The sequence below is a fragment of the Camellia sinensis genome, chromosome 1 (assembly GCF_055761805.1).
Source record: "Camellia sinensis isolate YWXY chromosome 1, ASM5576180v1, whole genome shotgun sequence".
NCBI classification, from domain to species: domain Eukaryota; kingdom Viridiplantae; phylum Streptophyta; class Magnoliopsida; order Ericales; family Theaceae; genus Camellia; species Camellia sinensis.
Window position 1 is genome coordinate 201151875 of NC_138961.1, and position 16435 is coordinate 201168309.

The 16435-nt window shown below is 33.2% G+C and overlaps 1 protein-coding gene across 3 annotated transcripts; it reads right to left on the reverse strand.

The window, feature by feature from the left end:
- Positions 1 to 3274: 3274 nt before the first annotated feature.
- LOC114310181 (uncharacterized) lies at positions 3275 to 15854 on the reverse strand. 3 transcript variants are annotated; one of them, XM_028256126.2, is made up of 9 exons: positions 15591 to 15854; positions 12703 to 14649; positions 12440 to 12601; positions 12293 to 12347; positions 11737 to 11885; positions 7083 to 7169; positions 5998 to 6126; positions 3837 to 3981; positions 3275 to 3578 (listed from the first exon to the last, which is right to left on the reverse strand). In XM_028256126.2, exons 1-8 carry the CDS (start codon positions 15654 to 15656, stop codon positions 3853 to 3855), a joined length of 2724 nt encoding a protein of 907 aa, XP_028111927.2. In that variant the 5' UTR covers positions 15657 to 15854; the 3' UTR covers positions 3275 to 3578; positions 3837 to 3852. The 3 variants fall into 3 exon arrangements, with proteins under 3 accessions (XP_028111927.2, XP_028111926.2, XP_028111925.2); XM_028256125.2 differs by having other exon boundaries at positions 3275 to 3596; XM_028256124.2 differs by lacking the exon at positions 3275 to 3578 and having other exon boundaries at positions 3662 to 3981.
- Between the last annotated feature and the right edge of the window lie 581 nt (positions 15855 to 16435).

Genomic DNA, 16435 nt, shown 5'->3' on the forward strand with positions numbered 1-16435 from the left:
AACTGATTTGATCACATAGTTATCGATATCTGATTAACGTGATTTTTTACAGGCATATAGTACTCGACGAGTTCTACACATTAAACGATTCAGATTATCAAAACGGAACTCGTGGTGAGTCCCCAAGGGCCCAATAGCACGGTCCAGTCCGATTAAGGACCATGCCCTTATTATTATTATTATTTTCTGTTTTGCCAATTAATAAGAGAGTAATTATGAATATGAAAAGTATTACATCAAGAATAATAAAAACATCACATTGGCTTGTTTTGACAAGCTAGTAAAAAGCTAATTTTTAGCTTTTTTTAGTCAAAAAAATTAATTTTTTTACCCAAATTACTATCCAAAAAGTTAGTTTTTTTGACAAAAAAAAGTCAAAAGTCAATTTTTTTACCAACTTCACAGTCATATAAGTGTATATAGATTTACACATTTCCTATGATTTTTTGCATCCTCAATGAGTTCGTGTTTCATGATTTCACTATGCTGCTCCACTCCTGTAAAAATTGTTTAGTTTCTTTTCTTAGGATTGTTTTAGAAAATTGGTTAAAAGTAAATTTTTTAATTTTTTTGACTTTTTTTGAAAAAACATGTAAAAAAATAAAAAGATAATGTGACTCAAAATAAGTTAAAAGCTGAAAGATGCTTTTTAACCATCTTTTCAAAATAATTCTTAATATCATAGGCTGGAAACATATCTCTTTTAACCCTATCATAATATAAAGTTACTATGAAACAAATATTATGATTTGAAATTCTTTTGACTATAAAAGCGCCATAATCATCTTCAATTCGAGCATTTAATGCTCGTCACGTCGGTATTTTTATAAATTAATGATTCAAATTTATCAACCTATACAAATCTAATTTTGGATGCAAGCAAAAAAATCCAACCCAATATTAACCGGTTAGTGGGTCAACAAAATCTAAACCTTTGATTTATAAATTTTTTTTTGTCAATGTGGTACAATTTGCTTAACCAAACTGTTTTCTTCAATTCATATCCGGACCGGAGAAAAGTCTTGTAAATAAAAGTAAGGATAAATCATACATTTACCATAATGGAAGCCCTTTTAGAATTTCTTTTTCTTAATTTCAAATTGTTGGCCAATGCATGAGTATGATAAAGGGGATTATGATATGATACACATCATTATATTGGATCTAATCTTAAAAGACCTTTTTCTGTTTGCCAAGTGATTCCCAAAAAGTGTACAAGACAGTTGAACTAACTTGTTTAATTTACGTGGCACCACAATAACTTTCTTAATCCAATCAAAAAAGGGGAGAAAAAAAAAAAAAAAATCTTTTACTTCAATTTTTATTATTATTTTATCTTCTTTTTCCCTTACAAATCTAAAATCCAAATCCAAACGCAGTACAAAATGGCCACCATTGCTCTACGTGGTTATCCCACCCACCTCATAATTTTTGATAAAATACAAGGTTAATGTTTTGCCTATATATGGCGGCACGTCCTCTGCACTAAATCTCCATTTATCAAATCATTTCATGAACCTTGATTCATGAGCAGACATCATCATAGGAAAAGGGTTCTCTAGGAAGCAACAAATATCTATTGATATACTTACCCAAAAACAAATATCTGTTGATACTTGGAAACAGAATATTGAACGCTAAAATAAGCAAGTATACTTTTAAGGTGATTATTCGCTGATGTGAAGGTACGGTCACGTAATGTTTTAAAATAAAATAATATGATTGATAAAGAAAGAGAAGTATTAATTGTTTGTTTTGAACAATTAAAGAATATGATGAGACATAACGAATAATGATTAGTGAAAGAATATAATCACATAATATTCTGAAACTATTGTATAATTTTCGGTACTTTTATCATTAACCTTGAAACTTGGGTTGTCTATAATATGTGGATATATGTGAACTCTTTCAAGGATAGAATACATTAACATTTTAATCTTTGGGAATTATCTGTCAGTGGACTGAGAAAAAATAAATTATAAATTAGTGATAAAATTTATACATTTTAATAATTAAAATGCTATATTTTTTCATAATTTTATAACTTTTTTTTTTTTACTGTATCACTGTACAGTTATTTCCCCGATTAATTCTCCTTAATCTTTCTGTAGGGCCCTGATGATTGAAAAGTAAGATACTTCTTAAGATAAAAGGGTAATTATTCAACAATCCCAAAACAACACATTACATCATTTATGTTGTATTTCAAACCAATTACTAACAAAAAATTTAGAAAGGTGAGACATGCTGATGCACTTTTATTAGGTAATTCAAAAACAAAATCTACTTAATGTGTTATGGTTTCTCATTGGCTAAGAATAAGGATGCAAACGAATCGAGTCGAGTCAAATTTTAGTATGTTTAAACTTGTTTATTAAGATTTTAACGAACTTGAGCTTGAGCTTAATGAAAATTTAACAAACCGAGCTCGAGTCAAGTTAGCTTAGGCTTACCTCGAACTCAAGCCTGTTCACAAGTTTTAACGAGCTAAAAATTATATAAATTCATACTTGTGTATAAAACTAAAGTTACACTTAAACTTTGATTATACAATTATATATGCAACATATATAAGCATTCTAAAAAAAAAAATCCATATTTTATCAAAATAATAATATCTACTACCACTATTATATAAATGTACTATCTATAGTTAACTACTATTTACATTTATATTTTTTAAATATATAAATAACATATTTATCTTATTTTTTATATATATTTTTACATTATTTAATATATAAATAATAAATATTAAACGAACCAGCCAACGAACCAAGCTTAAGAGCCAAGTTTTAGAATATTTAAACTTGTTTATTAAAAATTTAATGAGCTCAAGCTCAAACGCAAAAAAAAATTTAACGAACTACATTCAAACGAGTTCTTAAAGAGCCGAGTTCGAGTCTGTTCATTTGCAGCCCTAGCTAAGAGTACTACGTAAGCAATGCCATATTCCTCTATAAATAAATAATAAAAAAAAATGCCATATTGTATTCCAAAAAAATATCCACTAATTTTCCCTGAAAGAAGAAACACAAACCTGCCATGGAGAAATTGAGAAAGCAACGAAAAAATGCATAGAACCAATAAGCAAAAGTTTGGAACATAGATTTGTGAGGGGGGAAAAAATAAATGAGAAAGTGAAATAACTAAAAAGTTAAAATTTTGTCATATTTCTCTCTCTTTTTTTTTTTTTCCTCTACAAATTCAAGATTCAAACAAAATTTAAAGTCTTCATCGGTACTAAAGCCTTGGTTGGGAAATAGCTAAATTAGTCAAAAAGTCGCTATAAATTTTTATCACTCTCTACTTTTTTTTACATATGTTTTCATAAAAAACTAAAAGGTCAACCACGGAAAAAAAATCAGCCGACTTAAACAATGTGTAAGAAGGGAAATAATATCCAAGTTCCAAACACAGCTATCAAAGTTCAAATAAAACTATTTGAGAAGGGACAACCAACTTGGATGCCAAAATTTGACATCCTTTACGACACAGTGAAGAGTGGAAAACACCTAACAAAATATGCACCCTGAGCACAGCCATTCGAGCAGAACGTCCCACAGTTACTGCACCTTCTCACAGGAGATCATCTAACCCAAAATTAGCTAAAATAAACCATTGCATTCAAACAACAGATAGATAAAAGAGGGGAGAATGAAAAGTCCATGGCGCTTGCCAAGGTTGAATAATCAATTAATGATGATATGCATAAGCATGAAAATGACTATACATTCTATCATTAAGCACACAAAAAGATGCTCCTGTAAGAATGCTAGGCTTATACAACATAATGATTAATTTGCCAAAACAAACTGGAAAACAGAAGGCACCTTTTCAAAGCATTCCTCAACTCAGGGCTCCCCTAGGCGACCATTCAAAATTGGTTCTCTGTCCTTGGCTTTTCTTGGCAATGTTGTCTAAGTAGCGCCCGACAGATTTGTGGTTCATTTCAAACATGAAACTCATTCCCCTTATCTACATAATCATCATTAGCATAAATTAGTTGCATTATCAAAGTTGACACACCATTGCCAAATGTTATAATGCATAGAAAAAGTGACACAAGAAGCTTTAAATAAAGACAATAGATCAACTAATTTTGTCAAAGTTTCCGCCCAAGACATGTTAACACGAGATGAACCTATAAGGGTAAGCTGTAAGCCAACCACCCACACAGCTTTGGACTTAACTGAAGACCCCAGTGGTAAGCCAAGATATGTGCCTAGAAAGGCACCTATCTTGCATCCAACAATGGAAGCCAACTTTCCAGCATGAGGAAGTTCTCCTATAGAAATAAACTCCTATTTCAAGTTTAGCTTTGGAACAGTGTTGTTAAATCATGATACATATCATATATCGTTGTATCACTTCTATGTATTGCATATCGTATTGTATCATGCATCGTAAGATACATTATTAACATATATGAATATAGATAATAAAAAAAAATTAATATTTTCATGTAATATATAAATTATAAATGATAAATGATATTTCATTTCCAATATATATATATACACACTCAATCGGGCCTAACTGTTTCTGTTTGGTTCATGATTTGCAGCCGAAGACATTCTTTAGAACATATTTAGATATGACTAAACATACTTGTTAGATGGTTTATTGTCAAGGTCCAAACAAACCTTTTATATCAAATCACCGGTTGAAACTCAAATCTATCAGTTTGTGTAGATGTAAACTCTTCTCTTTTTTTGGGGTCAAAATGCCAGAATAAATTGCTAAGAAAATTTAGTATGAAAATAACTAACACCTATGCATGATTTGTTGTTCTTTTGGTGATCAAAGGTTTAACAGGATCCAATTGTATACCTGACAGTTCCTATCAGTTTTTTTTCTCATTTCTCCTTGCGAAAATATGCCAAAACACATCTTCTACAAATGTTTAAGGCTTAAATAACTTGCAACCATAAAACAGCTACAATTATGTTAGTCAAATAAACAGTTTTGCTATGATATAGGCCAAATCAGTCTGACCCAACGATTGCACAATTTATTTCACTTTTTCAAAACAGCAAGGGTAAAAAACTTCTAAAGTTCTTATGTTTAAAATAGAGGGTTCCGATGCACTATTTCTTCTTACTCTACTTTATTTAGGATTTCGATGTCCATTTTTCAAATGTCAAGAGAGAATATATTATGAGTTTTAAACAACTTTATGGTTGGTGGATTTTGAATCCACATATATGGCTACGAAAACGTCATTCTAATTTAGATGACGTAATCATGTCTTCATATTAGAATTATTGTATAACCTGTACAATAATTATTGTACATGTTATCGTAGACCATGTACCAAAATCAATTTATTTTATTTTCCTTTATAAATACAATTATTTAACATAATTTTTTTTTATAGTTTATATTAAATCTAATGATTCTCAATTCAATTTGATTCATGATTTGCAAAATTAGGATTTCGACTCATGATATGATTCTTGATTTGGCAACTATGAAAAAAATGCCACAGCAAGTTAAAAAAAAAAACACCTTAAATTATAACTTTATGAGACCACACAGTTGTCATTATGATAAACTAATGTAGGCAGGGAAATATCAAAAGTAGTGGCATTCTAGACCATGTGAACAGACCATAAGTTAATACTGCCCACATTGAGGTACAAACTAGGAGACAAGGGAGATTAAAATTTGCACAGGTTGAGATAATAAAGATATGTTAACTCATGGTTTAACTGAAATTAGTTCATCAAATAGAATAGCAAAAACACAATTCATGTAGCCAACTGTAAGTAGTTGGGACAAGGCTTTATCAAGTTGTCTGATTACAGACTCTGCAAAATCCTGTCAGACGTAGTATGGAACTCATCAACTATACAGTTAAGAATAAGCTTTTACAGAGTTAGGAAAAAGTATAAGAGTTGACTAGTTTTGCTCAATCAACTATAGAAGTTAATTATATACCAGGACTTTTAAGGTGGAGCACGATATGAAAATTGGAGTGAAGTAACACACCTCGATCAAACAACTTGAACCAAGACCCATTGACTGTTCAGTGCCAACTGCTTTGCCATTCACCAAGATTGAACTCTTCCCAAGATTTTTCAAAAAGAAAGATCCATCTTCTTCCATCTTGATAATTGCCTACGCAGATAGAATGAACAATAATTATTGTCCCAAATAAATCAAAAACAGTAACGATGCCTAACCAGCTAAATGAAATGTCTGCGAAAGTGATGAAACAAAAAATAATGATGTAAACTTTACATGTGTGCCCAACCCTGTTTTCCTTTCCATTTACAATAAAATCACTATACTTCTCAAAAATTTCAGGACTGAAAGTATTGTTCGTGAAATTTAGTCATTACAAGGGCATTTCCGTTAGATTGGTAGCCTACAACTCCCTCCCCCCTCCTCCCCCAACCCCCCCCCCCCCCCCCCCCAAAAAAAAAAAAAATTATTGCTTGGCATATGAAACCAGTTTCTCAACATTTCCGTCTCTAATACTGCCAGATTCGTTTTTAGCATCTTTCTGCAGAATCTTGTTTTTATAAATAAAAGAACAAATCATTAGATTAAGGAAATAAAAAAAGGTTTTAGCACTTTCTTCTCATAAGGAGCAATTGAAAATCTGCAACTGAACTACCCGCACACAAGACAATGATAAGTAGTACACTTGTTCAAATTATTGTAAATTAGTCAAGTCATTGTCAACATTATATGCTCTTTGACACTAGTTAGAACAAAATAAAAATGACAACTTCGGTTGCTTATGAAATTTGATGAAGAATATGTGCATATGCCTTTACTGGAAAATCCATTGTAGTGTCACCTTTACTAAAAAACCAACAATAATACATTGGTGCTCAAGTCATACTTTTAGTGCTTATGTTTTAGCCAGTCTTTGTATTAATGAGGCAAGTCTCTCTATAATTGTAATGTTAATGTGGACACACAGAGACATGTCAGTGTCTGGACTTCAAGATTGCAAGGGCTAAAAAGACCAATATTTATACCAAAACACAATTCTCACAACTGCCTCCGTAAGTCAAAATAAACACAGCAGCACAAACCCACAAAAATCTTTCTAATTACCGTACCTGCCGTCTAGATATTTTGTTAGCACGCCCTTCTTTCCCCAAATCAATATCCACATCAGCTTCGTCTGTCGATCTTCCAAGTATGACCTACAAAAATAAAACAGATCATTCCATTAAAAAGAAGACAACAGTTAGCAGAAGAGAAAAAAGAAAGATGACTGTTTTTACTTCACGAATCAGAGACTAACTCCACATACAGACCAATCAATATGATGCTGAACTCACTCTATACAGTGGTATACTTTCAGTTAAAGGTCAGTAAAAAAGTCCATTGACTATCTCAAAAAATTGTAATGCGTAACAGTAAAAAAGTAATAAATGGATAAGGAAATGCACAAAACTCAACAATCATCAATAATTTCTCAAAATTATTCACTCAGGTACCAGCACAATAGTCAAACAGTTATACACATATTTTAATGTAATAAAGGAAGTGAGCATTCCACAACCAATGTTACAAACCCTGCCTACCATTCTGCCAAGCAACACAGTTTTTTGATAGAGCCCGTTATATGTAATCTGAAAACAATTATTTTTCTCCCTCTCAACTTGAGAACAGGTGCCACGCACTTGCCAACATGACTCAGGAAACACTTGGATTTCTCCAAGTAGGGTGCTGGCCCCAAGAGGGTGTTTCAAACCCATGCCTAAAAGTTGTTCACAGACATACGTATTGATGAATGAGTACTGGTTTTCCCCAAAAAGTAGAAACGATATGACTTATGATACTGGATCCAGGCAGAATGGTACAAACCTGTCTGACTATGAGACCATAACGTAAGCGACCTAGAAGAAATGCTATTTGGATATCATATTTGCAGCTCCTCAATGACTATAAATCAATTTCAGAGCCAAACTCATCACGAAATTCTTGAAATTTCTCATTACAGGCATCAAACTATCTAAGTTACAGCCGACACCAGCAGATGTTTAGGTCAAGTTGTGAAAAATCAGAGTGGTACAACAAAAATAAATCCTTTGATTCATCAAAAGATGAAAATCGAGATTCTTCAACAAGAATGCAAATTATTGGGTGACAAAAGAGGTCTACAAAAGATGTGTTTTCCTTGCTTCTTCATCAACTATGTGCACAGCATACTACCATTGGCGGATGGAGGTGGCCGTTGCAAGTTTCCTCAAATCTCATATATTTATTTGCCTTTTTCTTGTTGGAAGGTATGTTAGGAAGGTGTGGCCCCCTTAAAAGCCAATTGAAGTCTCTTGCTCCCATTACTCATAAAATATATGGCCTCCAGATATGTTAATATATTAACACTAATGAAATTTTTTGTTATGATAATTACATTCTAAAATTTATTTACCATTTATTTGTTATTATTGTATCAGTAATATATATGAATGATAAGACAAACAATTATGTTATGTTTGGTTCATTGGAATGAGATGTATTGCAATGGTCATCCCATAAAAATGTTTATTCTCATGTTTGGTTCACTAAAAAAACAATGAAAAGCATTGCAAATAAAAACATTTTTCAGTATTGTAAAGGGATTATCATTTTATAAGGAGACTAAGGAATAACTATTATTTTTAATTTATATTTATTTCAATAAACCAAACACTATCTTAAAGTCTATTCAATCAATATAATAGTGGCTAATGGGATCATAAATAATTTTCGATAGATAGATGTGGTTCTCGTAATATTAATTTAGAAACTCAACCCCAAATGCTCCCATAATAATGTTGGTAATATACATCAAATAATACCAATATTTGCATCGGTTGTACAAATGTCTATAAAAACACCAACATCAACGTGATTCTTGTTTTTAATATGCTTTTGTTGTCTTTGTTATGAATGAAATAATAGAACTTTGTTGTCAATTTTTAACTCATATATATGGCCCCTTCTAGTCATAATTTCTGCATCCGCCGCCGCATACTACCGCTTCATTCCAATAGGACTATTGAGATATTTCAGTGGAATGAGTTACATGAACTAGGCAGCAAGTGCAGCCGCAACTTATATCTGTTGATCTAATGCACTTAATCTTCTCTATTCAGTCCATTGTTTTAGTTAATGCTTAATCAAAAGAGTAAAAGTTCATCTATTTGGGAATCAGGATTTAGCAACAATAATTTTAGTACAAAATTCATTTGACCCCTTTGTGGGCTGGAGCACTTTACCCCCTTATGGTTCAAAAATAGGCAGAGAGCCCCCATGTGATTTTGGACTAATGTGCAAACGTAACTCTGTTAACAAAAATTATAAAATGACCATAACAGCCCTCTACTATATCTTCTATTTCTCTCTTCTGCTATAAATATAATTTTTTTATTTATTATTTAACCACCTATTAACTTCCCATCTTAAAAAGAAAAATTACATGTTAACTCATTCAACCATTGAAAAGAAACACACAAATATAGTAATTTCATAACTTAATTTCGAATCTTTAACTCAATCTCTATTTTTTTTTAATTTTTTTTTTATACCTAATTTCCAATCAACTGTATTTATTACATATATATATAGCTATATTTATAGTATATATCGATTTATATCTATACATAGATATATCTCCAATTGTCAAGCAATGTTGTAAGACTATTGCCTTCCTCAACAGATTCCCCAATTAATCCTTATAGATTGTTACCTTGTTAGGATATCTCAGGCCATTGATTACTTTTACAACTAAGAATCAAAATATTACCAGATGGTGTTCATGAGTTATGGGAATAAGGATGGGGTAGTGGGCGGGGGGTGAGGGAGGGGAGAAGGGTGGCAGCTTGGTGGGAGGAGGGGATCGGAATTGCGTGAGAGGCGGCGGACTACAGAGGAGAGATGGATGGCGGCAATGTTACACATACTAGAAGTTGTCGGGAGTCACAAATATAATGCGGTAGGAGAGATTAGTGGCAAATTGGTGGCTGGAGTAAGTAACAAAGCTGTGGGAGGTGGGGGACAGTGGCAAACAGTGGCAGGAGGGTCTGCAAAAGAGGGCTGTTAAGGGAAGATTAGGGTCTTGACATGAGTTTCATGAAGAAGATGAGTTGAAGAGTAGTAGTGTCTTTTCTTATTTTAATTTGACTTTATCTTCATCTTTATCCTAACAAACTCTTGAAATATACGTGTATATCAATTTCCGTCAATTTAAACAGAAAAATTAACGTTTGCACATTAGTCCAAAATCACATTGGGGCTCCTTGCCTATTTTTCAACCATAGCGGGGTAAAGTGCTCCGACCTTAAACCACATGGGGGTAAATTGAATTTATATTAAAACAAAATACCATACAGTATACAATGGCTTCTAGTTTAGTAATTTTTGCAATACTAAATCCAGATCTCAGCCTCTATCTTTCTTGAAAACTATAGCTTCTACATATTGAACAATGAATCAAATTCCTTATTTAGTCTGGCTTAATTAGATGAATGTTCTTTTCTTCATCTTCTAATCCTTTATTTCATTGGAGGGTGTCATTTCACATACGAAGTAACAAATTTCACATTCATTTTTATTGTAACATATCTAATACTTTGGAGACAATGTACCAACAACCGTTTCAATTTAGAGCAGCCAGAATTGAATATAGAGACATAGTACAAAAAAGTAATTGATATAAAACAATCTTTGGTTGGTAAGAAGGAAGCGAAACCATGACCTTCTCTTTAGAAGGGTAAGACTATAATAGACCATAGGGTTGGACTAAGGAAGATTGGAGTCTAAGCACAAAAACAGACACGAGAACCAGCATGGACACGGATATAAACATAGGAAGTGGTGGGGATATGACAAAATATATATATATATATATATATATACATATTTTTATTTGCTAATTTGTATGTATTCACAAACAACAAAAAATAATGAAAAACTAACACTAAATCAACAAGAAAAAACCACTCAATCTATAATTGAAATATCATTCAACATACAAAAAACTATTTCATCAATCACAAACCATTACATCACAAATTTATAAGTATTCAAGTTCAACAATAAATAGAACATCCTTGAAAAATACATAAATTCTCACTATTTTGTTTAAGAAGTAATAATATGGAGTTAACATTTACGAAAAGTCTGCACCAAAAATTCTACATAACCAACGTATATGGAAGCTGATAATAGAAACACCAGCAAAACAAGAGCGGCAGCTGACTTTTTCAAGAAAAGATGCTCCACGTCTCTCTCAAATGATTTTTTGGGCATGGATTAGAGACATTGAGGATAACACATTAGGGGAAAGTTTTAGTTTTTGTTCATTTCAATTTTCAACCCCTTGTTCCAAATACTAAATTTGTCCACCAAACCACCTTTGTAAAATAGAATAAACCCCAGATGTCTTTTGCGGCTTTTCTTAACACAAGAAGTTTCCTTATGTGTCCCCCAATATGTCTAGCAAAAAAATAGTAATACTCAATAGAAAATTCGACACACCATGCGGCATAGCCAACATGTGTCCCTGTATGTCCAAGAAGAGTCTGTGCATGACTCATGTTAGACACTGCTACATTGACTAAAATAAAGTGTCTGTGCTTCATAGAATGCCGACCAAGATTATGCAGTAGAAAATTGCAAAACATAGAAGATTTCACTGAACCATAGCCAAAAATGATGTCAGTTGTTAATGAATTGCATTTGAAAGCCAAGAAAATGGTAATCACAATTTGGAACAAGTACCTCAGTTTTCCTAATGAAATGTTTCACATGGCGGCCATACAAGATTGCAAGGGCACCTTGAGATGCCATGTCTCTTTGAAGAGAAGATCGAGCACACTGTTCCAACCTTATGATTTTCCTCTTAGAATCTTCATTTTGATACTGTGAGACTAAAAATTCCAGGTAACAAAACCAAGTTAGATGAAATACAAGTTACCATGTGCTGTTAACTTTGATGAATAAGAACTATGCTTCCCTTGGTTAACATATCAATTCTCTTCACTAGAGAAAAAATGTTCAGTTTGAACTAGTATAGCTCTCACTATATATTAATTGAGAAAGTAGATTAGCAATTGTAACTAAGCCATTTGTATCTACCATAAGTTATTATTGACATATAAAATTTGTATTAGGGTCGCTTAACCAATGCACATAACCAACCAATCCATTGTAAATAACTAATAATCCACATGAATTTTAAAGACTTGTTTCCGTACATGAAACAAGCGCATGTACAATTAACCACAAAGAGAAGGTAATTACTACTCATTAACTAAGCTGAACTCAAAGGAATTACCTCGCCTACTAAAATATAAATCCTGATCATATGAACCTAGGTCCATTTCAAGTATCTGAAAAGAAACATCAAGAATTAGAGGACAAAAAATCTAGTAATAGCTCATAGGAGAGAATCAGACCTAAGAATAAAACTCCAAAGATATACCATAGCTTCAATATCAGAAAAACAAGGGACATCATTGTCGCTGTCAGGTTCTTCCTGATCTGATGTTGAGGGATTTACCATCGATTCTCGAAGAGTTATTTCAACAGAACCTGCTTCTGCATGTAATGGAAATTCCCTAAATGTACCTGGGGTGTCTACCACCTGTTTGCAACAAACAGCAAGCTTTAGAGAGAGATAAATATTACCACAACCATGAACTGGATGTTTAGGAGAGAGAATAGATTCCATCAAAAACAGAGTACCCCCAATTCGATTTTTGTAACATCATTCTCCAGTTTTTCATCCACAGCAGAGTTTGGAGTTGCGTGTGCTGATCTGCATTGAGTTGGCTCTCCAATGGCTTTGTGTCTGGAAGGCAGAGACATACAGCTAGTATCAGGCAACTCAGATTTGACAGCGCACCCAACAATTGCATGATCTGGACCACTTTCCGGCAACATGTATGGTCCTACCATCATTGATGGCTTAAAACATTGTGCAGGATCTTCTCCTTTCTTCATCAATTTTAGTCCTTGTCCACTATCCTTCTCGCTAGCATAGGATACATGGTCAATAGCATGTATAGTGATTGGTGCTATAGCAGAAGAAGAAAATGATGCAGTTGGATGGATAAGCAAGAAAATATCATCATTGCATGGGATTTCTGGGTCTTCAGTGTTCAATGTGCAGTGCAAGTTCCCATCAGTACGTTCAATAAACTTGCTATATAATGCTGATGTAGATGGCATTTTGACTCCTGAATGAGAAACACTTTGCTGATCACCACAAACAGTGTGTACATGGGAAGTGATAACTTCTGACTCCCCTGCACATGAACCACCAGCAGTAGCAAGGCCAGTATTTGAAACAATCATTGTCTTAGGTTCAACTTTGGGAGCATCACCCTCGTCAACGTTCTTGGTAGAACTCAACATAGGTGTATTATCATAGCAAGGCTTATCCAGTGTCTCTTTCCCGTCTACATCCATGAAGAGAATCCCATCCTCATTCGAGAAGTCCAAAAGTGAATCTGGGAGATCTGCAAACTCGCCATCTGACATAGCATTTGAATTAATAAAGCCATCACCATTTTGTTTGTCTGTCAACATTGGCCCTGAATGGATAACATCATTGCCTGATGAACTTTTTCTTTTACAATCATCATTATCAGGAAGTTCTGACACATCTTCTGCACCCTGCCTTTTAACATCAGGGCTCACATTCACTGGCATAGCAGGTGCTGAGATATCCTCCATTGTCTTCCAAAGAGGCATGCTAGGCAGTGGAGGTGAAAATCCCATTGTATGAAATGAAGCACTACCATCTGAATTGGGGGAACTGAAGTGCTGTCTTCCTTCAAATTCAGAGCAAACATTTTGGAGGTTATTATTAGTTGAATCAAAGGTAGACAAGGGCCTTGTCTCTGAATGATCAGCTACAAATAATTTTCTACCCGAAAGTGGTTGAGATGTATCCATTTCATCAACACCTGAACATTTCCCAAAGTCTACTGCATTATCTTCAAGACCATGAGAAACATCTTTGCATTCATTACTCTGCTGAAAAGGTTTCGTTTCATCATATCTTAGTGAATCTCGGACTGACAAGGAAGAAACATCATCAGGAAATCCAAAAGAGCAACTGTTCCTTCTAATTGTGCTTATCTGATTATCTGCAAGTGAGTCTGGGCCTTCAGACTGAAACGCATCACCAACATTAGCAACAGCATTGGTGGCAGTTATATCCGTCATTGTCTGTGGGAAAGCATGATGTAGGATATCAAAATCTGTTTCTTGCAGCCCAAAATGGTTTGGCATACAATCTCCGAGCATAGAGTTACCAACTGGAGGCACATCAGCAAGTGTTACCTGCTCGTGAAACTCACCTCCATTTCCAGTAAGAAATTCTAGATCAGCAGAGCTACAAAATTCACTTCGAATTCTCTTTCGCATGGCATAGTATTGTTTACGGATACTTCCAACTTTTCTCTTTTCATGAACCATTTTACTTTCTTTAGATTTGTCTGATCTATTGAACTTTGATGATAGATTGGAAGAACCACCTTCAAGCTCACCCATGAGAGCAGAAGCCTGAGCTGCAATATCCGGATCATAGAGCAAAGAATGCCATCTATCTTGCAGTTCTTGAAAGGTGAATCTACGAGAAAATTGCACTGCCCCTTTAGCAAGTGCTTCCAAGGAAGCACCTGCCTGTAAAAAGAGATTGAAAAAAATTGGATCAAGAAAAGCAAGTCATTGTTCATTTCAAAATCCAAAACGCAACGGTCCAGGAAAACTTTGGACAATCTGCAAAACATTCGGGTTTAATTCGGTTCTTGGAAATAAGATGGGAGGAAAAATCCACTTATAAAAATTTCACTTTCCTTTCCTCACAAGTTCTTCATAGTTGTTTTCCTCCCTTCATATTTTCTTTTTCCAAATGTTTTTGCTGGTTCAAAGTGACAAGAGAATGTTTTCACTACAATGTTTTTGTTGGTTATTATTAATTAACCATTAATTAGGAGTTTTAGTATTAGTAGGTTAGTGGAGTTATATGTGATCTGGGTTTTGTAGTTTCATAGGTAGTTGTCTAGTTTCTCAATTTAAAGAGGTTGTATTCAATGATAAAAGCATCCGCATATTTTTTAATTAACTTCTTGTGAAGTTTATGGAGGTTAGGTTCACCTCAAATGGAACCAACAGGAAGTCTCCCCCCTTGAAGCTGGTCTTTTCTTCCCTATTTCTTCTTCTTTTTATTTGTGTTAATTTTGTGATAGATAGATAGGTTAATTAAGATCATTGATGCCCCCAAATTGTTAATCACACCAAATTACCTCATTTCATCAAAAAAAAGAAGCTGTTAAGAAAAAGTGAGCAAAGAGTTAATTAAGGATAGTGAGTAGCATAAAAATTTCAAATCGTCCCTCAGACTTGAAAGAACTAGGGGCCGCAAACTCTCAGCTGAATTGGGGGAATTCCGGAACAAATAATTCAAAATAGCAAAAGAAATCAACATTTTAAGCCAGAGCATAACAGATGCAAATGAATCAGTGTGTGAATTGCACAGTCGCATTGTAAGAATAGAATAACAACAAGAACAAGAAGATTAAACGAGAGAGAGATAAATTGAATTGAATTGAATTAGGGGTTACCTCGACAGCGTTCTTCAACAAGAGGTCATCTTCAGGGATCCATGGAGGTGGAACAATTGCTGTCATCTCCTCCTAAAACCCTAGCAAATCTACTCTCTTCTGTGTCTGTGTGTATTGGTGTGAATTGAGTGGAGGAAGCACCGGAATGAGCTCAGTCGAGAGAGAGAGTTAGAAGGAGGCCTCACAGGACGATACTTCCCTTCCCAAGTTGCGTTTTTTTTTTTTTTTTTTTTTTTTCTTTTCTTTCTCTTCTAAATTTTCTTTTAAATTTTTTTTGGACGTCCAAAATAAGTATATTTTTTTACTTTTTCAATTAAAAAGTTGAGAAAAAAATATGATTATTTGGGTTAATTTTTTAATTTTTTATGAAAAAATATGTATTAAAAAATCATATAAATTAGTATATAAAGAAAAATTAGGATTGAGAATTGTGCAGTCATACTTTTTGACTTTTGGTGAATAGTGATAACTTTTTAACTTTTTGAATAATTTTTTGACTTTTTGACCAAATACCAAACTTAGCCTTAATTTTTTTTTTTTTTTAAAATACAAACTCCACAAATTTATCATAATTATATTATTATGATCGCTTATATTTTAATCCATATAATTAGCTTGAAAACAATACTCATCGCAAACTTGATGGTTAAGTCAAAATTTGTCATAATTACAGTTCTTGTGATTTATTGACCATGGTCATTTTATTTAAATTTAAAGTTTAAAAGGAGTTTTGTAAACAAAAATAATAATAATAATAATAATAACAATGAAAAGAAATGAGACAAAAATTTATAGTTTATATTTTAGATATATATATATATATATTTTTTCTCACAAAATTTTCA